At 36.1% G+C, this 23,249-nt stretch overlaps 2 protein-coding genes across 7 annotated transcripts in view; one reads left to right on the top strand and one right to left on the bottom strand.

Moving 5' to 3' along the window:
- WDR25 (WD repeat domain 25) overlaps positions 1 to 532 on the bottom strand; it is a 66,994-nt gene extending 66,462 nt beyond the window's left edge. Inside the window, exon 1 of the mRNA XM_087952177.1 lies at positions 269 to 532. The gene's annotated coding sequence lies outside the window, so the exon portion shown is untranslated. The remainder of the gene's footprint in view (positions 1 to 268) is intronic.
- On the top strand, positions 294 to 17,836 carry WARS1 (tryptophanyl-tRNA synthetase 1). 6 transcript variants are annotated; one of them, XM_087952182.1, is made up of 11 exons: positions 294 to 415; positions 2,720 to 2,925; positions 7,040 to 7,247; positions 8,378 to 8,486; positions 8,811 to 8,930; positions 10,791 to 10,973; positions 11,997 to 12,097; positions 14,998 to 15,110; positions 15,394 to 15,567; positions 16,504 to 16,644; positions 17,341 to 17,836. In XM_087952182.1, exons 2-11 carry the CDS (start codon positions 2,812 to 2,814, stop codon positions 17,497 to 17,499), a joined length of 1,422 nt encoding a protein of 473 aa, XP_087808308.1. In that variant the 5' UTR covers positions 294 to 415; positions 2,720 to 2,811; the 3' UTR covers positions 17,500 to 17,836. The 6 variants fall into 6 exon arrangements, with proteins under 6 accessions (XP_087808308.1, XP_087808304.1, XP_087808305.1 ...); XM_087952178.1 differs by lacking the exon at positions 294 to 415 and adding an exon at positions 582 to 656; XM_087952179.1 differs by lacking the exon at positions 294 to 415 and adding an exon at positions 582 to 662.
- Positions 17,837 to 23,249: the final 5,413 nt, after the last annotated feature.

Below are 23,249 nucleotides of genomic sequence, written 5' to 3'. Positions count from 1 at the left end.
AAACCACTGCTCATCAGTCTGTCCTCTTTGTATCCTACCAGCCTGTTTAGGAAATAGAGGCTTTTACAAAACGTGCTTCGATATATTTATTTCCCCTCTTAGGACAAGCAAAGACCGCTCTGGAGCTTGATTGGTACCAACTGCAACCGATGCCATTGAAACAGATCCTGCATGGGCCAGGAACTAGCGAATAAGGAAGAAGGAGGGGGGGAAACCTAGTCACTCAACCCATTGACCTAAAGGGGGATCCACTTTACAGCAACACTACCTGAAGAGCAGCCTCCTCTGACATCAGATTTAGATCGCCTTGCAGCGCGGCCACATCCTTTCCTCGAGAAAGCCTCCCCTAGGAAACTCGTCTTGCTCTCAAAGGTTCCTGTTTTACTCTCATGAGCGTCATCCGCCTTTCTTCCTGGTTTGTGCGCTCATTATTTTATTTTTATGGATTTTTTTTAACGAGAGTTTGGCCTCTCTGACGGATCTTCCCGCAGCGCGCTCGTCTGTCGCGGTTTCTCTCCTCCTCGTTGTCCTCAGTTCCGGGCTTAGGAACGCCTTTTCCTGATCGGAAGACGATCAGCGTCGCACGAGCTGTGCTCTAGCAGCTGATGCAATGAATGCTGGAGAGCCGCTGAAAGAAGTGGGGATTCCGAGGACAGGTAAAGGTAAAAGGAAGGTAAAAGGGGGCAGAGCGGAGAAGCCTATAGCTAATTTGAAAAGTCGGTCGGGGATCGGAGGAAAAGAAAGGGAGATTTTTGGAGGTGGGGACAAGAGATTTCCGTAGGAGAGAAAGGAAAACTGAATCTAAGGTTGGAGAGAAAAATCTGCTTCTTCTGCCTGGTTTTCTGGGTTCGGTGATAAGCGTTGGGTGTATCTTTTTGCTCTCCTGAGATTTAGCCTTTGAGTGAATACTAGGCCACCCTGATCAGGAGGTTGATAATTAAGATTTCAATATTTAAAGCTTTCTCGTTGAAATGCATACAGTGGCCATGTAAAAGATGCCATGACGACTGTTCTACCATATGAAACTGAATCCTTGCCTAACTTGTCTAATGAAATCTTTGCAGATGTAATTTTCATATCAGGGTACGATTTGGTTCCTTGTTCTCCTTTTTAAAAGATGTGTTCGTTTGCCGTGTTTCTATGCTGGTAGGCACTGGTGCAGTCCAGGTGCAGAAAGGAAATGTGGGAAGGTGCTCTTTTTAGAGCAGATTATTTTCAGCCCACTGACAGGATAGAAGTCTCTAAAGACTCTGTTAGTGGCTTTCTCATTACCTGTAAACTGATGGTTTGGAATTGTAATTGGGGCTATTAGAGCATAATGGTCAGATCTTGGAGAATAACAATATTGGATTGATACAACAATTGAATTGATTTAGTACAATGATACTAAGTTAATTGTGAATGAGTTAATTGTGCAATTGTAGTTTAAATGTAATCACTCAGAAATACAGTGAAATAGTAAAAAATGGATTAAATGCCATATCACATGAGTTTTCTTTCTTTCTTTTTCCTACCAGTATGTAGCTCAAGATCTTCACTGGAGCTGATAGTTCAGGAGCAAATGATACAGATACAGGGGACAGAATTATATTGTACCCGCCGATGCCATTTGATCAATAGACAGACACTTTAATTTTGCTTAGATACAGAATTAACAAAAACAAATAAGTTAAAAAAGTAAAGATGTTTCCCACTTCATTCTAAAGATATTTAATCAGAAATAGAAAATCTGTTGTTCTCCAGATATTATTGGAGTATAGATTCCGTTATGCAGATATTAGTGGTGAATATCTGTAGCTTGCGTGTAGAGTTAGGATGGAAGTTCGTTGTAGGAGCTTGCGGATTGATTTCTGAACATTTCATTACCAAGCTAGGTAACATCCCCTAAATTCGCTAAAAAGGACATTCCCTAAATTCCACTGAAGGTGTTACCTAGCCTAGTAATGAAATGTTCAGAGAGCAACCCACAAGCTTGGAGAATGAACCTTCACCCTCAGATTCCATTATTCCTGACCACTGACCCCGCTAGTTTGTGCTCAAGAATATATTGCTCAGATCACCCCAATTAATTTTGAATATTGTAGTCTATCAATGTCAAATGATGTCTGAAATAGGATTGGCTACTTCAGATGAAGGCAGGGCAAAAAATGCTATGGAATATCTATCCTAGCTAACAAGTTTTTTAAATGTAATTGCTTCCTGACATTGATTACAGTGCAATTGCCTATACTGTAATAGTTCATTGTTTTAAAAGAAGTACATTTACTAGTAATTGTGCTACTAATCTTATCAATAATACAAATTGCCCTTGACTTATAACCCTTTTTTTGGCAACTATTCAAAGCTACAACACCGCTGAAAAAGGTAACATATCCTTACACTTATGGTTATTGCAATGTCTCCAAAATCACGTGATAAAAATTCAGGGCTTAGCAACCAACATGGATTTTTGCAGTGTCATGTGATCACCGTTTGTAACCTTCCCAGGCAACAAGCAAAGTCAATGGAGGAAGCCAGATTCACTTAATGACCATATCGTTCACTTAAGAGCTGTGCCAAAAAAGATAATAAAATCTGGCATGACTTACTTGATTGCCTTGTTTAGCAATGAAAATTTCGGTCCCAATTGTAGTTGTAAGTCAAGGGCTATCTGTAAACTACCCTTAGGAAATTCATAGATATATTGATTGATAGATAATATTTATTATTTGTGTTATAGAATTCTTCAAGTTTGCTGTTTTGAAGTTTCTGGATAAAACATTATACAACACACTTTAAATTAAAAGTATAAAACTTTCCACACTCCTTAAAATGGCAGATACTCCAAACGAAAACTTTTGTTCTCTTAAGCCACTTGAACTGTTTGAACAAATAGCTGCACAAGGAGAAAACGTTAGATCACTGAAATCCAAGAAAGCATCAAAGGTAAAGCAGTACTACAATATAATTTCTGTGGAATCCACCTATATAAACATTTTAATAATTGCCTTGTAATAAAACTGTGTTATTACAAAATATGAATATTGGATTGGATTGGTGGTGGGTGGGTGGGTTGTGTTGTCATGCCACCAGAATTGAATTTTAAGTTTCTTGATAAAATATAGTATTAGATCAAGAGCATTCATTCTGTAAGCAAAAGTGATCCTTACATTGTTGAAAGTGATTGAAAACCATCAAATGCTTTCACTGAACTAGTGAAAATATTCTCTGATTCGGCCTTTGTTCTGTCCTTTCATCAATTCAGAAATAATACTTGGAAGACATCACAAACAGATGACTGACTTACTTGACTGTCCCCTGAGTCCCTCAGACCTTTTTCTTATTCTCCAGCAAGTTTAACTACTAGTAAAAATGACAAAATAAGCAAGAACAAATTTAGAATTCATCATAGGATTTATTCAGTGGCAATGTAATGTGTAAATATTTTTTTGTTGTTTGCTTTCCTTTACATACTTAATGTCTGTCTACAGCTATTTTCAATTGCTAAATCTTTACCGTAGATTTAATTTAAAAACTTGTACCTATAGTAAACATTCTGCATTACATTATATGGATAAAACCAGTCAAATTTGTTGCGATCTAGACGAAATGGTTTTAACAGAATCTGTAAGAGCTGTAACCAATGCATTATCTGTTCTAAGATGAATATAGCCTTACCTTTTACAACTTAAGGTTGTGAACTAGCTGCTTAGAAAACTGAGAACTGCTGCCTGCCCTTCAGATCTTTGCCCATTATGGCATATGAAATCTTCCAAGGTTGAAGCAGTTAATACCAATATTAGTATTAGTAAACATCTCAGTAATCAGTGAATTCTACTGTGGTGGTGTGGTAGGAGAAAGCTAAGTGAATTCAAGGATTTTTTTTCAAGGGGAGGAGAATACCTTAGTCCCTAGTAGAGAGTTTAATAAATGGAAAGCTTTTGTTTTTAGTCTTACCAGAAACTAAAGCGGGGGGGGCATATCCCCTCAGTCCCATTCAGAGAGTTATTTTTATACGTAAGTTTCACGGAAATCCATTCAGTTTTTTGTATGACACTACAAAAGTCCGGTTTGAAATTTTTCATTAAGTAGTAGGCAGGAAGCTATTTTGCTCCCTCTACCTCCAACTTTCACTCACTCTACCCAAAGGAAACTTAAGCTCAGGATTGTACAGCCTATGCTCCAACTATAACATGTCAGATATGATGTTCCAATAGAGAGAGGTGTGTGTGTGTGTGCGTGCGTGCAGATATACATATATACATACACACACACACACACACACACACACACATCTGCCATATATATATATATATATATATATATATATATATATATATATATATATATATATATATATACATATACATATACATATATATACATATATATATATATATATATATACACATATATATGATATATACATACATGTATACATGTATGTATGTATGTATACATACATACATACATAGTATTCAGCTTTGTTCGGGTATTTTCCCACGTCATTATAGTTGTGCTTTTAAAGTTGTAGCAACGTTTCGGCAGAATCTCATCTGCCATCATCAGGCTTCTGTATTGTGCTCGTCTGTGAGTCAGACTTTCACAGCTGTTTCAGTTTTAAATTTGGGGCTGGCCTACTGCTGTGCCAGAATGGTTTTTTTTTTCTTCATCCTGATTGGTTGGGAGTCTTGGTCTGTGTTTATTGGTCTTGGAGTTTGCTGTGTTCTGCTTGATTGGTGTTTCTAATATCTTCTGTCTGTTTTGTGGCTTTTTTTGTCTTGATTGGCTGGCAACATTGTGTTCCTGTATTGGAGGCTTTTAGTGTGGCTTGGCTCCGAGTAAATGGACGGCTATCATTTATTAGGAAGCTAGGTTTCATCTGGGTGCCTGGTTGGGGTGTATTTGAGCTGGAGGTATCAGGGGGGATCTGTTTGTGCCCAGGTGTTTGCCTGGCTAGTGGTGTGGAGATTTGTTTGTTTGTGAGTGCAGGCTTCCAAATAATTGACAGTCTAGTGGAATCATCTCTTCTATTCATGCTTTCAGGTCTTTTTTCAATCTCTATGGCTTCTCAGATAATTCTGTAGCTAGAGTTTTCTATAGTGGCTAGGGTTTTGGTGCCATTGAAGTTGATGCTATGACCTGTGGCTTTCATGTGTTGGACTAGTGAGGAAGTGTATTCCAGCTTTTTTACTGCATTTTTGTGTTCATCCAGGTGGGTACTAATTCTTCTATTGGTCTGTCCAATGTATGTGGCCGGGCATGATGCACAGGGGACTTCATATATGCCTTGGTTTTCCAGATCAAGGTTTCCAGCTTGACCTGGAATGATTGACCATATATATCTATGTGTGTTTTCTGAGGTTTTCCGGGTGGTTATTCGGGTTTTCTCCCGCGTAAAATTGGAAGTATCTAGGTGACGTTTTGATGAAGTCTCATTCATCATCTTCAGGCTTGTGTCTTCGGCTTTGTGCTTCTCAGAGTAATGTGAGCTTGCAGCTGCTTCTTCCTTTTAACTGCTAGTGGGGGTGTGACTTGATTGGGTGGGGGCTTGGCTGTGTTCTGATTGGGTGGGGTGTGTTCTCATTGGTTGGGGTTTGGCTGTGTTCTGATTGGCTGGGGGTGTGTTCTGTTCAGGTGGGGGCTTGGTTGTGCTCAGGTTAGTCTTAGTTGCTGGGGGATTTGAGCTGGTGAGCTGTGATCCTGTTGTTTGGCTTCGCGTTCGTGGTCGTGCCACATGTTCATGGTGGGCGTCAGTTCACTTCATGTATGGGTCGGAGGGGTTTGAAGCGGGTCGTGATGCAGCTGCGGTACAGCTTCTGCTCCGTGGTTGTGTCTCATCTTCTGTGTGGGTGTGAGTCTGCTTTCTACGTGGAAGTATGGTGGTAGCATCTTGTGTGGCCCTTGTGGGTGTGGGTCTGGTGTCATTCTTCATGTTAGGTACTCGTTTGTTATTGAGGGCGGGTTTCCAAATGGCTGGTAGGCGGGAGGTATCATCTCGTTTATTCATGCTGTGTGGGCGTTTTTCTATCTCTATGGCTTCTCTGATTATTCTGTTGTTGAAGTGTTCGGTTTTGGCGATAGTTCTGGTATTTTTAAAGTCAATCTCATGTCCAATCAAACTCAGAGAACACCAAGGACACTGATATGATAAACAGAGATAAGCAGAGTCTCAAGGGCAGGTTGATAAAGTCTAAATCAAGTGCAGGGCTGTCTTTTTACCACTGTTTCTGCTCACCACTGGATTTCACAAAAAGGGCATGCTCCAGTGACCTCTATTAAACAATGTCAACTTATTGGATCTACAAATCATGTCTTCTCTGTATCACAGCCTACCTTGTGGAACAGTATCCCCCTCAAGAGATCTGGATGGCCCCGATCCTGTTAGCCTTTTGTGTGTCACTGAGGGCCTGTTTTCTCAGACTTTCAGGCCTGGGGGCTAGGGAAGTTGAGTTACTGAGGTGATTTTAGGATTAGAATGAATCATTTACCATCCTAGACTAATGTTTTCCCTGTTGGGTTTTTAATCTGTGCACTTTCCCAAGCTGTATAGTGAGAAAGGCATCATAGTGTGAGATGGGCAGCCATATAAATTATATTTTAAAAAGTGTTCTGTAAAAATACTTGGGTTTTGAAGAAAGACATGATAGGTAAGTGAAGCAATTTGGTTCTAGTTGGAGTAAGCTCACCAAAATCTTAAATGAAATATTTATAATCACCTTTTCTTTTTGGTTCCACTGTACCCCTATGAAATAGATAAATATTTGAACCTGTTTTGCAATTGGAAAAATGCAATAGAGGCCTTGAATGACGTGCTCAACATTACACAAGCAGATTATTTGGCTGTAGTTGTGGTTTTGAGAATTTATTTTGCCTTTTTTTTAAAAAAAGAACCAGCTGTTTCATTCCCATGCAGATTTTTGTCTTCGCACTGTAATTTCTATGCATGCTAGATGTTAAGAACATTGAATATGTATATATGTATATAGTTGCTAGGTTCAGTGTCTCTAAACCTAATTTATTTGAATGCTGTTATGCTTTTTTATTATTTTATTCCCAGGATGAAATTGATGATGCAGTTAAGTTGTTGCTGTCATTAAAAGTAACGTATAAAACAGCAACAGGTCAAGAATATAAAGCAGATTGTCCTCCAACAGATTTCACTCCAATCAGTAACAGTCCAGACAATGTTGAAGGGGATGACTTTGTGGACCCCTGGACAGTGCAGACATCCAATGCAAAAGGAGTGGATTATGATAAACTTATAGGTGTGTGGGGTTCTACTTCCTTAAGAAAACATGTTTGTTTGTTTGTCTGTCAAGTCACTCTGAGTGGCTTATAACATTCTAAAATGTACAGAATATTAAAAACATTGAAACATTAAATATTAATATGGATTAAGATTAAATGAATTAGAAAGTGGAATACAACGGAGTTGGTGGTGGGAATGTTATTTGAAATACAGCACACTTACAAAGACTCTCTAAGGATGCTCTTTAGACACTGCCTTATTTTTGCCACAGTCTTGAAGTTATAAAAATTGGTTCTTCATTTTCAAATAGCACTTTTCATAAAATATTATCTTTTCCGGTTGCCAGATGAGGCACTAGCGTCAAGTTCTTCAGGTGGGATTTCATGAACGTGCCATTGTTAAGATGCTAGAATTCATTGACCCTTGATCTTATTCAACTACTATGCTTCTTTAACATTCAAGATTTCAAAAGAAGTCTTATTAAGTTTTCTTTCCTTTTTAATTCCCTACTTTTATGGACAGCAGTGTAGGGATGTTTTTTCAGTTCAGAATTTTTAAAATCACAATTATGTTTAGATTCTAAAAGCCACAGGGTGTGACAGTGTCACCAGAATGGGGACAAGTGACATGAATAGCCCCTTTTTATGTTACTATTTAAGGCTGAAATCAAATAATACAGCGGCTGTAGAATTGATCCTTCAAAAAGCAAAATATGCATTGTATTCAGTAGATTTACCGCATAAATCTTAGGATATACTGTATATTCATACATCAGGTTGAATTTTTTACTGAATTATGAAGGCAATATAACATAGATTCAAACAGGTATCTTGAAAGCAAATTAATTGCATAAGATGTTCTGTCAGCAAATATTTATTGTATACTCAATTTTCAAGTCAAGACCAGCTATCTATTATGGTGTAACTAGAGATTTCAGGAGACCAATCAAATCAACAAGAATCATCACTTTTTGAGATGAAATGTAGTTCTCTTAATGTGTTCATCATTTACACATAGTACAACCTTTTCAAAACATTTCAACTATTTTCCCACTTACGTTCTGAGGAATAGGATTCTATGATTTACTGTTCATTAATTTATTCACAATCATGTATATAATTTAGTCTCTATTTCTTTTGTTTTCAGTTCGATTTGGCAGTAGCAAAATTGATAAAGACCTCATCAATAGAATAGAGAGAATTACAGGTCATAAACCACATCATTTTCTACGGCGAGGTATTTTCTTTTCTCATAGGTAAGTGTGCTTTATTTCTAGCTTATTTGAATCAAACAAAATATGCTTTCTAAATGCCTCTTTCATTAATCTTAATATAATATTGAGTACTATTCTACAAGCATCCTGATGAAAGAAAACTAAAACTTGGAGCATGGAATGGGAATGGTGGTCCTACATTCCTTGTATTTCAAAACTAGAATGTTGTCACATGATATAAATTATGGCACAGTATTTTTTAAACACAAAATAATCACTAAAATAATCACTCATGCTGCTCTCATTTATCTTTATATGACTGGCATTTCCTTAAAAAGCATACAATGTTCCCTCACTTTCCTACAGAGATATGAACCAAATTCTTGATGCGTATGAACAGAAGAAGCCATTTTACCTTTATACAGGCAGAGGTCCCTCATCTGAGACAATGCATGTTGGCCACCTTATCCCATTTATGTTTACAAAGTAAGTAACTTTTTTTATTAAATGCTTTCTTGTTTTAAAAGTGGTAGATGTTTGCATTATGCTAATTGCTGTGATCTGGAATTAGGATATGGAGGTTGAGATCAATATATAGAAAAGTTTACAGACGTATCATTTCTTTGTTGATGTCTGTTCTGGAAACACCTCTTGAACTTTGGTACACTCTCCTGAACTCTGTTGTATATAAGGTACTTTTGTGGGATGGGGAAATCATCCCAAATTGGTTGCAAATATTTTTAATGAGTAGAAAACATATGTATTGTATGTGTACATAGAGACATGCATATGTCATGAGTCTCTAGCAGAATTTTCAAGACTTAAAGAAGATTTATTAGGAGTAAACATGCCGGCGCTGCCTGGATGTAGCTGACTCTGAAACACATCATTCATTGTCACCCTTGATCCTGGTTTTCTCCCACCCCCTGGGTGTATCATAATACATATTCTACAATGGGACACATCCATAGCCAAGAGTCATCAATCATACTCTCCAGTTAGAATTTGATGCAGAAACTTTGGTCATCTAGAAACTGTCTTTGAAAACATTTATGGAATGCAGTTTCGTTTTTGCAAGCTACTGCATTGCTCCCCCCTCTCTTTCTGCTGGCAATTCTAAAAGACCAGATAAATATTTTATGAGTTGACAGCATACATGTTTCTGCTCATTAAAAATATTTGTATCCAATTTTGGCTTCAGTTTATATAGTGCTCCATTTCCAGAGGTACTTGAAAGATTTACAAGGTATCCGTATTGTAAAATTCAAAATCTATTAATCCAAAACTTAGTTAATACAATGATAATGCGATCCAATCAAGGGCTCCCACAAAGGCTACTCAAGAGCACTCCTGTTAGGTGCTGCCTTATTCCAGAAATCAGCCAGGTACTTAATTCTGCATCAGTTTGAAATCAAGAGGATTCATTTAAGGATTGGAGATAAGAGGAACAATTATTATTTGAGATTGTTCAGGCAGTTTGTTATTTTACACAAATAGGGCAAAGTATTTATTAACATATTTCATAGCATGGCACAAGTGTGGAATTTGATATCTAGAGACATATATTATGTTTAATGCTACAGGGAAAAAATGAATCAGGTGATTCCCAAAATCTGAATATCAGTATTAAGTACTGTAATTGCATGAGTTGTCCAAAATAATTGCTGCTGTAGGAAAATTACATGTACAATTAAGCACAATAAAATCAAATATTAGAACCCAGGGTACAATGTATTGATATGATGAGAAGAAAAGTAGAGTTTCAGTAATTTACAGTATTATTCATAGGAATAAACTAATTGGCATTACTAAATTGATTTGTATTTTAAGATGCAAGCTACTACTATGCAGGAAGAAGTTGCTATTATTACAATGAAGCATGGACATCTCCAAGGACTGACCAGGAAAATGACTGTTTGTTTGTTATGGCATCATCAACATCATCTAAATGACATGTCTAATGTACTTGCTTCAAATGTCATAAAATAATTATGTAATCATATAATTTATACTGTGATACAAAGAAACATGTATCATTTTGATGTCAGCATGGCTTGTTATACATATCAGTTACAAGATAAACTACTTCCACAATTTATCATATACATGTATTTTTCTTGCAAAATAGCTATATATGCATTACCACATTATTATTAGCATATTTGTAGGCAGGTGTGTATCTACATTCCAAGAGGCATATTCAAGTAAATGTTGCTGAGTGAGAAAATATTTGTCCAAAGGCTACACAAGTTATTGTAAATAACTTGCCATTTGCATAACACATAATTTAACTAGAAGTTACCTTGAAACATATGTTTTGTGAAAACTTGTTTTGTTTCTTACTAGGTGGTTACAAGAAACATTTAATGTTCCATTAGTCATACAAATGACTGATGATGAGAAATATTTGTGGAAAGATCTGACCATTGAGAAAGCCTACCAGTATGCTATAGAAAACATCAAGGACATAATAGCCTGTGGATTTGACATTAATAAAACTTTTATCTTTTCTGATTTCTCTTATATGGGGTAAGGATCTCATTTTTTTGATAACTGAATGATCAAAATTTGTCATTTTGAGGTAATATTAAACTATCCAGCAACCTTAAATCAGTTCACTGCTGCTGCTTCAACCAATTTTCTTTCGGGAAATCTAATACATAATATGGCATGTGTCAGTTTTAGAAAGAACACTGCTTTAAAAAGCTTTTTGAAATAAAAGCCATTGTAAAGAGTATTTTTCTACACAATAATTCTGTTTTGATTTATTGCTGTTAAAAGTATGTTTGATAACCCTTTATTTCTTTATCATACTAACGAGTCATTTGAAGAGATTCAAATGTCATGGTTGTAATGTAATTCTTACATTTTATTGCATTAATGAGAATAAATGGAGTTACAGCAGTACGTGAAATTCTTTCAGCTTTGGAAGAAACAATATTTTATTTGAAGAAAAAAGTTCTTAAATTGCGCTGTGTATATTGTTTGGCTTGGCTCTGAAAAACCATCTTGTGGTTTTCTATAGAGTTTTAATGTTCAAGGATTGCAAACTTAGAAGGTGTGATATATTAAACTCTTTGAGCTGATCTGGCCCAATTCCTGGAGTGCCCTTTGCCAGGCTGCCGTGACCTGATGAACACAGCAGAATCAGTTCTGGTAATATCTTGTGATCATTAGTAACTTTGGAAGGTGAACACTGAAACAACTTTGGTTGTAGAAATCAGTTGGTGATCCTTTATCCAATGGAAAAAATAGAACGAAAAAGTATGACAGTTCTTTGTGGCTTAAATACAGTATGAAACATAATAAATCGTATAAGCTTATACATACCTTTATAGTAAAGTGAAATCTATAATAAAATAATTTGGAAATGCTTCATGAAAAAGCTAACTAACGTAGTTTAAATTACATTTAAACTTAATTCTGGATACAGTATATTAAATATCCATGTTTCATCATACTTGATTGCAATATTGACTTATGAGCATTCTCAAGAACACAATCCTCTCTGTGTTGAGATATGAGATTTTGATTTTTCTGCCCTTTTCCCAGGACAAGCTTAGGCTTCTATAAAAATATTGTTAAAGTTCAAAAGCATGTGACATTCAACCAAGTGAAAGGAATCTTCGGTTTTACAGATAGTGATTGCATAGGTGAGTTACAATATAATTCTATTAACTAATTGATACAGGATATTAGAAACAAAAACTTACTTGAAGTTCTGGTTCAAAACAGTAGAATAGAGTGTTTGAATCTTGGACTAACACCAGGGACATCAGGTTTAAATTTCACTTAACCATGAAGAATGCCACAGATGATGAACTTTGCTTTATATGCTTCACAATATTTTTCTGGAGATACAATTTATGTAGAAACTATCCTCAGGCGGATATCCCAGGGCTTCTCACCTCCCTTGTCGCAAGATGCCTGCAGCTGTTGCGTGCTTTTTTCATTGTGGCTGCAGTCCAGCAGCCGCACCGAAAAAAGCACAGCCTGTTCTATGTGCCAGGCCCAGCAAGTCCAAGCAGCCGGCGCATAGAACAGGGCGGTGCCGGACCAGTGGAGAAGCGGAGCAGAGCCGGAGATCTGTAGCTGCCTCTTTCGCAGCACAGAAATCCTTTAAAATTTAAAATACTAAAAAATTATTAACGAACTTTATTCAGTTTTTCACATTAAAAACAAAAATCTCTTTTTAGTGGACAACATGTTTCCGGGTCATCACCTTTACATACAAATATGACAGCAATTATACATTCATATATGCATACTTAATTCTATTATTACCTTTTCCATTCCAAATTTTCAGTAAGGAGAGAAACAAACACATTAATTCTAGCCTCTTTCATTAATCTCAATTGAAACATCTTTTTGTTTCATTTCAATTTTTTCAAATATAATCCTTTAATATTTATTTTAAAAATAAAGATAATATGTGTTTGCCTAATAATAATAATGATGATGATGAGAATGATAATGATAATGATAATAATGATAATAAAAAAGTTACCAATGTCTCTCCTTGCTTTTAATAGTCTATATTAACTTATTTAGTCTGTCATATTCCCTTTCTATTACACATTCTTTTTATAAATTCTAGATTAATACAAATTTTAACACTAAAAAAAACAAACAAGTATAGGTTTCCCCCCTTTTACTGTTTTGAGTGTGACACCTCAATGATTAAAATATACCTTTATTCCCTCATCTTAATTCCCAATAAACCATTATTTTTAAGAAGTTGCAATAATAATCATTACATCTTTTCACTTAGATTCCGCAGCTTATTTTCCCCCCTTGATTTTTAATAACAGTTATCAGTATATTACCCTATTTTCTAAATATTTTTAATTGCAGAAATATTCTTATTATCCCTTGTCACCCTGCAGAATCCCCTTTTTAATTCATCAACCATTATCTCTGAAAAAACAATTTCTTTTCAACATTTTACTATTTCCGTATTTCTTTATTTCATGCACCTGTTTCTTACTGCTTCTCCTCCCCCTTTTTTCCCCGTATCTTTTCTCATTCCAATTTATACCCCTCTCTTTCTTAATATCTTCCTTTCCCCTTTTCTGCTGTGTCTTTCTGCCTTTCTTGACTTCACAGGTATCCATCCCCCCTTTTGATTGCCTTCTTAAATCTCAACTTTTTAACCTTCCTTCTTTCCCCACTTCTTTGTAGTGTTAATTGTCTATTTAAAATGTCTTCTCCTTGAATTGACTCCTCCTCCTCTGAAGCTCTTTCTTCTTGTTCTTCAATCGCCATTTCCATTTTTTCTAACACAGAGCAAAGTGATTCGCCTCTTTCCTGTATTAATTCTCTCATATTTTTAAGTTCCATTTTTAATTCCCGAAGAGATATCATCATTACACACTCTTATATTTTTTTATCATTAAAGTCCACACAAAAAAAACACTTTTACTTTCCTTCTTTCTTCTTTCAATTTTCTAAAGTTCTCAGTTATTCCAGCCCAGGGTCTATACCAAAAACATCAATCAATCCCACAGTCTTTCCTTACTTTTTCCTTTATTCTGGTTCTGCTTTCACTTTCTAAGATTCTTACTTTGTTTCAATATTTCTTTAATGTTATATCCACACAAGTTCATTCAGAAACAGGATGCTTTCCCTTTTGTTTGAGCTCAAGTTTTTATCAAAAGGTGGCACTCTCCATTATACAAAGTCTTCACCTTTTTCCCCTATTTTTTTATTTAGGGTTTTTCGAACCTCAGTGTTCCAGCACAGTCCAGTCTCCAATTTGTAAACTTTATTATTATTATTTTTTGACAATCTTAAGTCCAGCTTTATTTTATGCCTGTTTATTCCCAAAATATTTTAGTCCAATTTAGTTAAATCTTTAGTTCCAGCTTCTTCCTTTCCCGGTTCGAAGCCCCGCTTAGCTGTCAAAAATATTTTCTTTTTTTTTTTTCCTGTCCCTTTGTAATTTTGCTGCTCACTTTTCTTTTCTGAAAAATTCTATGTTACCTTAATCCCGGGGTACTTATGTTTAGTTGTGTTGCCCAGTTGTCCCGGTTCAGATGTTATCCACCTCTTTCTTCCCTCCTGCACAAATCTTAATCCAGCTGAGTCCTCTTCTTCAGGGTGGCCATTTTAAACCACCGCTGCAGTCGTCTTCGGGGGGGAAAAAGACCAAGCCCAGGGGGGGAGATGCGGCTCCCCTCAACCTGGCTTGCGGCTTCCCCTTACTCCGCCGCCCCTCCAAGGCAGCTTCAGCCCCTAATCGTAATGATCGGGGCTCTCCAACAAAAGAGCACGGACCATAGCCGCAGAGAGCCGCGATCTACGGTCTGTCCGTGAGGAGGCTCCGCCTTCTTCCCTTCAAAATACTAAAATTTTAAAGTATGTATTTGCTCTCATGTTGTCCATTAAATGTTTAATTCTGAAATATATTTATATACATTCTTTACATGTAATAAGTTATTTAACTTTAGGCCTCCCTTAACTAGCATTTCTTATAACATTGAAATCTAATTTCTGTATTTAACTACTCTTATTTTTCATTAAGTTCTACTGAACAAATTTTGTGCTTTGCTAGGAAAGATCAGTTTTCCTGCTATTCAAGCAGCTCCATCCTTTAGCTCATCATTTCCTGAGATCTTCAACAATAGAAAGGATATCCAGTGTTTGATCCCATGTGCAATTGATCAGGTAAGAAAGCTGTCTCAGATGTTTTAAACAACTTCCATTACAGAAAGCAAGAGTAAATATTAGAACTAGATATACATTCTGCAGATCTCTAGTTCCAGTTTGCCTTTGATCCAAGCTTCTATCCTTTTTAAACAATTTAACTTAAGGAAATTTTGTTTAAGAGACAAAAGTTTTCCAACACTTTATACTATTTTTAATGCTTCCTCTCCTGACTTGCACTATAACAGGCTCGTGCTATAATGCTTTTTGTTCTGGGTTTTCTCCCCTCACCCCTTGGTTTTAGGATCCTTATTTTAGAATGACAAGAGATGTAGCCCCTCGGATTGGCTTTCCCAAGCCAGCATTACTGCATTCTGTCTTCTTCCCAGCCTTGCAGGGAGCACAAACAAAAATGAGTGCCAGCGACCCTAACTCCTCCATCTTTCTTACTGATACACCCAAGCAAATCAAAACAAAGGTAAGAGACCAGTACTGTACACAGATTGTACTGCTATTAAATTCCAGCTTGCTGCTTTGTTTTCATAAGACTATTTGTTTCAGCTCTACATTTTTTCCACGATTTTTCCCCAAAGAATGTTGTAGCAAATATTGAAAACTATATTCATAAGCAGACTGAGCCTTAAATACTTCACTTTAATCATGTGTCTTTGCACTTCAAGCTAAAGTAGCAGCAATATTTAATGTACTAAGGATCCTGCAACTGGCTGTCTCTCCATGGCCGCATGAAATCATTTGACAGTTGCTAGGCAAGTTATCCCAGTCTGCTTGGCTTTAAAAAGCATGGGCTTCCCTCATCAGCCATGTTTTGCATGTTTCATAACATGCAATTGTCATATCCTGGAGGAATACAGGTCACCCTTTGCAAATTAACACCAATATGATATACAGACAAAAATGAATCTCAAAACAGGTTTAAAAACATGATTCTTAGATGTGTAGTGAAATACTTTCAGGTTTTTTTTCCACTTGTTTCTGATGCCATTTTTGAAAATGTTTTTCCTCATTTGCAAAAATATTCAAAATAAACGGTTTAATCTTCAGATTGATGAAGATCATTTCCATCTTTTTCTGGATCATTAGCATAATTTTATGTTTTATCATTTTAATATCATAATGATGCATAGGAAAATCCATAATACGTGTCTAACCAACTATTGTTGGTGGGTGGAAATGTAACTCAGTTTTGATTAATAAGCTATATTTGTTTTTGATTCAATATGGCCTTCTTTACTTTGCAATATCTGAATACTGTATGCTGCCTGAAGCTTATATAAGATTTAACTGTAATATGTTGTTCAATATTGAAATATCTGTTTATTATATATAAAGTTTATTTATATCAAAACTTTCCCCCACTTCTAATGCATGTACATGTTCTTGTATCTTGCTCCAGATTAATAAGCACGCTTTCTCTGGTGGCAAAGACACTGTTGAAGAGCACAGACAATACGGTGGCAATTGTGATGTAGATGTGTCTTATATGTACCTCACTTTCTTCCTTGAAGATGATGACAGATTAGAACAAATTAAACAGGTAATTGCCATCTCCTTTTTGAAATGTTCTATTCATCTGAATACAAATTATTTAAAATAAAGGTAGTTACTTTTTATATTTAAATTGTGCCTTATCTCCAAGACATTCAAGATGGTGTACCTCTCTCCCACTTTATAGCAATAGCACTTAGACTTAAATTCCGCTTCATAGTGCTTTACATCCCTCTCTCTAAGCAGTTTTACAGAGTCAGCATATTGCCCCCAACAATCTGGGTCCTCATTTTACCAACCTCAGAAGTATAAAAGGCTGAGTCAACCTTGAGTCTGGTGAGATTCGAACTGCCAAATTGCAGGCAGCTGGCAGGCACCAGAAGTAGTCTGAGCCACCGTGGCTCTTTATCCCAAACACTACATGATTGTGAGAATGATTGGCCCAAAGTCATTCAGTCAATTTCCATTTCTGAAAGTTGAATTGATCCTGTCTCTCATAACGCTGCACTGGCTAAGTATTCAGGGAATTAAAAGGAACTCCTGAGTCATCAAATCGTACCTCGAATCCACTAACCTGTGCCTAAAGTATCCCTTTCTGTGATGTTGTATAAGACCTTCAGAGGGAATACTACTTCTAGTTAAGAAAGGCAGAGTGTTTTCCATGTCCGCACAGTACCTTTCAGGAGATTAGCAAGAGATGTCATGGGATATGACCATTCCCTTTGACTGTGACATTCTTTGGCAGGCCTACACAAGTGGAGCTCTGCTGACAGGAGAACTCAAGAAAGTGTTGATTGAAACTCTTCAGCCCTTGATTGCGGCTCACCAGCAAAGGCGAAAGCAGATCACTGATGAAATGGTGAAAGAATTCATGACCCCACGGAAGCTGGCATTTGACTACTAATTCTACAACTGCATGTTAATTTATCAGTATATGAAGATCACATGTTATTGTACTTTGTTCTTTTTTTTGCCTTAATTATGTACAGGCATAAACAGCACTGCTTTTAATTATTAAATTATTCCTATTCAACCAATGGTTATGTGGGAAAACCATGAGTCTCTACTTGACAAAAAAACAGAAATTAGTGGTAAATAATATTTGGACTTCATAGGTTAGCATGGTAATTTATTTCCTGGAGAAGATTGTTCTTCCACGAAATACCTGATTTCAATGAATATGTCGATAGGAAAAAAACTGACTTAATAAAGAATCCAACTCTGGAACATTTTTATATCAAGTAGGATTTCCTGTTTCATCTCTAACTTAAACTCTTTGTTACGGTCAATATATTTTAAAACATTTTGTTATACTAATTATGGTACTATCTAAATTCATGAAGTGTTGGTGTGTTTTACAGTCATAAGAATATTTATGATGGCTTGAAAGACAGAACAGGTTAATCATTCTTTGAATGGTATCTAGGTAGGAAATAGTCGAAGTATTCTGAAATTTTTGCTGACTTTTGCCAAATCATGGTACGTAGTATTTCTAACAACAACAAAAAAACAATTATTCCCTAAAGAGCAATAAGAAATTTACCAGAGTAGAAACTATTCTCTTGTCTTTGTTTCCAAGCATTTTGAATGCTCTAGTTATGTCAAGCTATTCCGTGATATTAGTGAAGTTTAGATCTCAAAGGATATGTTTGTTTCTGTTTTGCTTTGTTTATATCAAATGACTATATTTCTAGTGTAATGGTTCAACCAAAAAGTAATCTTCAGAATGTAGCTTGTCATAATTCCTACATATAGATTCTCAGCTTTGGATGCAAACAGCAATAATTTATTCCATTGTTTTTCTTTTAATAAAATAATAGAGGTTGGAAGGAACCTTGGAGGACTTCTGGTCCAACCCCTGGCCCAGTGCAGGAATCCACATACCATCCTGGACAAAGGCTATTCAATCTTTTATTTAAAATTTCCAGTGATGGAGTACCTTCATCAAACTTCAGGAGGCAGACTATTCCACTGCTTAACAGCTCTTACAGTCAAGAAGTTCATCCTTATTTCCAGTTTGGATCTCTTTGGTAAAACAACTCAGTCCAGTTTTTTTTTCTTATCCTCAAATTCTACGGAAAATAAATTCACACATTTTGCCCCATACTGCTGTCCTGCCTTTCCTTAGCCCTCTTTTCCAAATTCTTCATAGGGTTTATGAACTCTGGACTCTTTACCATATTTGTTGTTCTTTTTTATTGCCTCCAGTTCCTCAGCATTCTTTTTGTATCACGGCAATTAGAACTGCAGTATTCCAGATGCAATCTGACTGGTGCAGCATATAGTAGTACTATTACTTCTCGTGATCTTGACGTTATATGTCTATTGACACAGCCAAAAAAGTACATTGGCTCTTTTGGCAGCTGTGCCGTATTGCTTAACATGTAATTTACTGAAACATCCAGATCCTTCTTACTGCTAAGCTAAATGCAGAACCTTAACATTTGTTATCACTCAACACTTTTGGATGGGGTTCAATGTTCAAATTTTTCAAGGTCCTTTTGAATCTTTTGGCTGTCTTTTGTGGTGTTAACAATCTCTCCCAGCTTTGTTTCATTGGTAAGTTTCATGAGCATTCTTTCTATTCTTTCGTCTAAATAATTTATGAAAATGTCAAAGAGCATTGGGCCCAGAAGAGAACCCTGGGATGTCTGCATACCTCTCTTTCAGGGAACATCGATCCATTAAGGACCACATGTTGGCTACCATCATTTGGCCAATTGCAAATGCATTTAATAGTGAGACCATCCATCTCATATGATTCCAGTTTATCAAGAAGGAGATAATCTATGAAAGATTGTGAAGAATCAGATGGGATTTCTCTACTGATCCAAAAACGTTTAGATCAATATTCTAGTAGTATTGATGAATCGGGGAGCAACAGTCCTGATTTGAACTTGAAAGAAGTCAATAGAATAGTTCTATGCTCCTGATGCCTATTACTTGAGTTTTTTATAGCAGCAAATCTTGTGAAATAACATATATGTATATATATTTGTGCAAAGCAATGTACAAGAAGTGAAATTGTATAAGATCATAATGTTTACAGCTCAGGAAGACTCTCTGTTCCATAGATATTTGCTCATATTATTTCAATGCCTTATCAATATTTCTATTTGGGTTGAAAAAATCTGCATATCCATCTATTTCTTGTATAATTTTGTAATAGGATATATTTTAACCAACAAAGGTTGTATGATAATAGAATTTTACTTTATTCCAGGCTACTTTTTTCTGCTTGAATGAAAAAAAATACTTTTCAGGAAATAGAGCATTCATGCATTAAATTGCAAACTCTGTTGATTAATATGCATTGATTTGGGAATTGATTTTATACTTATTTTCCGCCACTTCCCAATTACCTGTGAATTAGGATTAAGATTGGTTTTAGTTTTGCTGACAAAAATAAAAGCCCTTGGGAACAGGAGAATGGATGGAAATGGAAATGGTGTCAGGGCAAATTAATCTGAAGATAACTGTCACCCCTTCAAGAGAAGCTGTTTTTTCTAGTTTATTTATTTTTTATTAACACAGGATTTGACTCTATTCTTTCTTTCTGTCCAGTTGACTCTTGCCTTTTCACCATCCAGTTTTGTGCTCCCTTCCCCCAACCTCAAAAAATCAATTCTTTTCCTAGTACAATTCTTTTCCCTTCAGTCTTATTTTTCATGCTGGATTTGGACTAAATTTATTATTTTGATTCTTTTTGCTGGAAAGAGAGGAGCATGTGTGTGTTATATGTGAAAATATGAAACGTGGAATCAATTTTCTATATGAGGTTATTCTGTTAATATAAATTTATCATTTTGCCTCATCTTAACTTTTCTGAACTGTAGATTTTGACACACATGCCATATGTACATAAGGATATCAGATGCACCTACGTATTCAGCACAAATAATCTTCAGGGCTGCTTTAGCTGAAATTGTCAATCCTAGCTGACTAGATAGAGAAGTTGGAAGTGTAAAGCACTTCCTAGATTATCTGAAGTTCAGGTTCCTCTTCCTTTCGGGTAGGTATGGTACACATTAATACTGCATATATGGAGAAATAACTTGGAAGTTTCTCTAATTACTACATCTAAAGTTTGAGTTCCAAGAGCAGCTTTGAGGAAGGAGAAAAGAAATTGGTATAGGTACGTTGGGTAAATAATGGATTTTACATATATAAAATCTGTGTGTGTGTGTGTGTGTGTGTGTACACACGGGGGGAAGGCAAAGAGAGGTAGGGAGAGAGAGATGGAAAGTATGTAGTGTACATTTGTGCATTTGTATTTTCTTTTTCACTTTTTCTTCAATAGTACAATTGTTAAAAGTCCCACTTAAAAATAACAGAAAATTACCATAGTCCATCATTTTGTAGAACAACTTAGTAATAAAGAGAATTCCTTGGTGATGTACAATAAAACTGTAAGATCTTGTGGAACAAGATACTTTCACCATGAATACCAGTTGTACACTAATGTGCATATATTTGTTACCAGTATCTTCATACATACATGCATACACATATATACAAATACACACAGAGAGAAATAAATCAAAAACTGTAAAGTTCTTTAATTTGCTAGTGTGTCTCTTCTTAGTTTATAATCAGCTGCTTATACGTAGTAAATATGCATGCTGTTTAACCTGATGGCCTCAATATACTGTAATGTTCATATGGCTCCCTAATGCCAAACTCCTTTAAAAGTGTGTAAGTATCACAATAAATTTTAAACTTTATAAAACAGCATTTTGAATTGAATAAAATAGTTAAGATGTACTTGGAATCCGGTTAAGGGTTTCAAAGTGGTTCTTGTAAAAGATCCTTGTAAACTGAAAAGCATGAACCAAAGCATGAATACAGAAAATTAAATTAGGTAGGTTTTGGCTGGTGGCCTTGTGATTTTCCTATTTCTGAAGACAGCTGTGTTGTTGTATTACCAATGAATAGAGCAAAATCAATGCAAATTCTTACAATTCAGTATTTGGAAGTGCAATAATGTCTGTATCACTTGCACATTTTCTGTATCAAGTTTAATAAGCAAGTTGCTTGGTACAGCAGTTCATATTCTTATTTGTTTGAATAAAGGGACCTAAAAGGAAAATGTAATAGATACACACTTTACGTAAGGTGTAAATGGTAGCTGTGTAGGAGTGGGTTGTTATAAATAGGAGAAAAGCTGTGTCTTTTAGAAAAATAGCTCAACAAAATGTAGCACTAGATGGGGCCACTTTGAGAGTTCCTTATTCTCAGATCAGAGCATTGATCCTGTCAACCTATTGCTTTCTGCTCACCGATCCTTCACTTAATTTAACTGGGCAAACCTAATTCTAGATATAAGGAATCTCTTTGCAAAGTTTCCTTGGGGTACTGCCTCTTAAATAAATTGTTATGGTAGATAAGTATGAATCTGGGTTGGGGAGAAACTTCAGTTATTCCCCACAATGTCCTTTGCATAGCATAGCTTCCGAACAATGTGGAAAGTAAAAAATGGCCAACTCTTAGCTACATAGTACTTTTTATAGGGATGCAGAACAGGTGTCCTGGCTGGATCTTGCAGGGGCAATGTTATCTCAGGTGATATTCAAGAAAGCAGTATGGTAATATAAACCCTAGCTTTGTCTACTGTTAAGAGAAAACACAAGATTTAAAGTAGAAGATAACTTCCCTTTTCTCTTTCTATAGCACAGGGTCCAAAGGTGATTTATATTCATTTCTTGGACAGACAGATGTAGTTGAACCACAATCATAAAAGGAGTGAATCATGAGTGCATCTCCAATGCAGAATGAAAAAGGAGGTTGACAGGACTAAGATGCTTTCTCCTGAAGGAGCAATAGATGCTAATAGAGCATTGACAGATACAGAGCACCCTAGGGCAGCATCTCTCAGCCTTGGCACTCAACCCGTAAGAAGTAGGCACTTCAACTCCCAGAATAATTCCCCAACCACACATCTTAAAATTGCCAAGGTTGAGAAACACTGCTCTAGGGCAGGGTTTTCCAATATGAAAATGTTGTTCTTGGGATTGCAGTATATGAGAGACTAAAGGCAAAAAAAAAACCTTCACAGCTGGTTTTTCCTCACTAGAGCTTCGCCTCTTCAGGAGTTGTGGGAATTGTTTCTAACTAGCAGGTCCTATGGCCTGAAAGAGTTGGAAGGACCTTATTGTAGGTATTGTGCTTGGAAAAAGGTCATAAATTCAGGCAAAATGTTATAAAAACAACTTTTTAGGAAAAGAAAAAAGAACATTCTCTTTTTTTAAATCCTACAATATTAATCTGGTATTCTCACAGTTGGGTTCTTTATTTTCCCTTTTTATTAGATATCTTTTGGGTGGAGTGGCAAGGGTTATTTCAACAGCAGTCTTCTTTTGCCAAGCAAGTACTGAATTTTTTGTGAGAGCCTTTCTATCCAGACGGTCACAACATAGGACCAAACCGATTTTTCTCAAAGAGGCCGCTGTTGGGCCTTCATTTGTAGATGATCCAGAAGGTCTTCTTTCTTCCATTGTGCACCTTTGAACCTTATGCTAATCAACTGTAATCAGTAAAAACCGTTAAATGCTGTTTTTACAACCTTTTACTTTGTTTTACTTCTTTCCTATTTGAATCTGTAATCCAACAATAATGCACTACTGATAGCGTTTCCCATGCCATGAAGGTATTTCA

This window comes from Notechis scutatus, chromosome 1 (assembly GCF_049901735.1).
Source record: "Notechis scutatus isolate UNSWTSFEM ecotype Mainland chromosome 1, rNotScu1.2, whole genome shotgun sequence".
NCBI lineage: Eukaryota > Metazoa > Chordata > Lepidosauria > Squamata > Elapidae > Notechis > Notechis scutatus.
The sequence above is the reverse complement of the archived record's forward strand: the minus strand, read 5'-3'. Positions and strand labels throughout refer to the sequence as shown.

Bases quoted from the DNA above. Each gene is read 5' to 3' on its own strand.
- WARS1 (XM_087952182.1), top strand. From the start codon at position 2,812: ATGGCAGATACTCCAAACGAAAACTTTTGTTCTCTTAAGCCACTTGAA. The intron at 7,248-8,377 runs GTGTGTGGGGTT...TTTTGTTTTCAG, and splicing joins GGATTATGATAAACTTATAG to TTCGATTTGGCAGTAGCAAA. The intron at 10,974-11,996 runs GTAAGGATCTCA...CCCTTTTCCCAG, and splicing joins TCTGATTTCTCTTATATGGG to GACAAGCTTAGGCTTCTATA.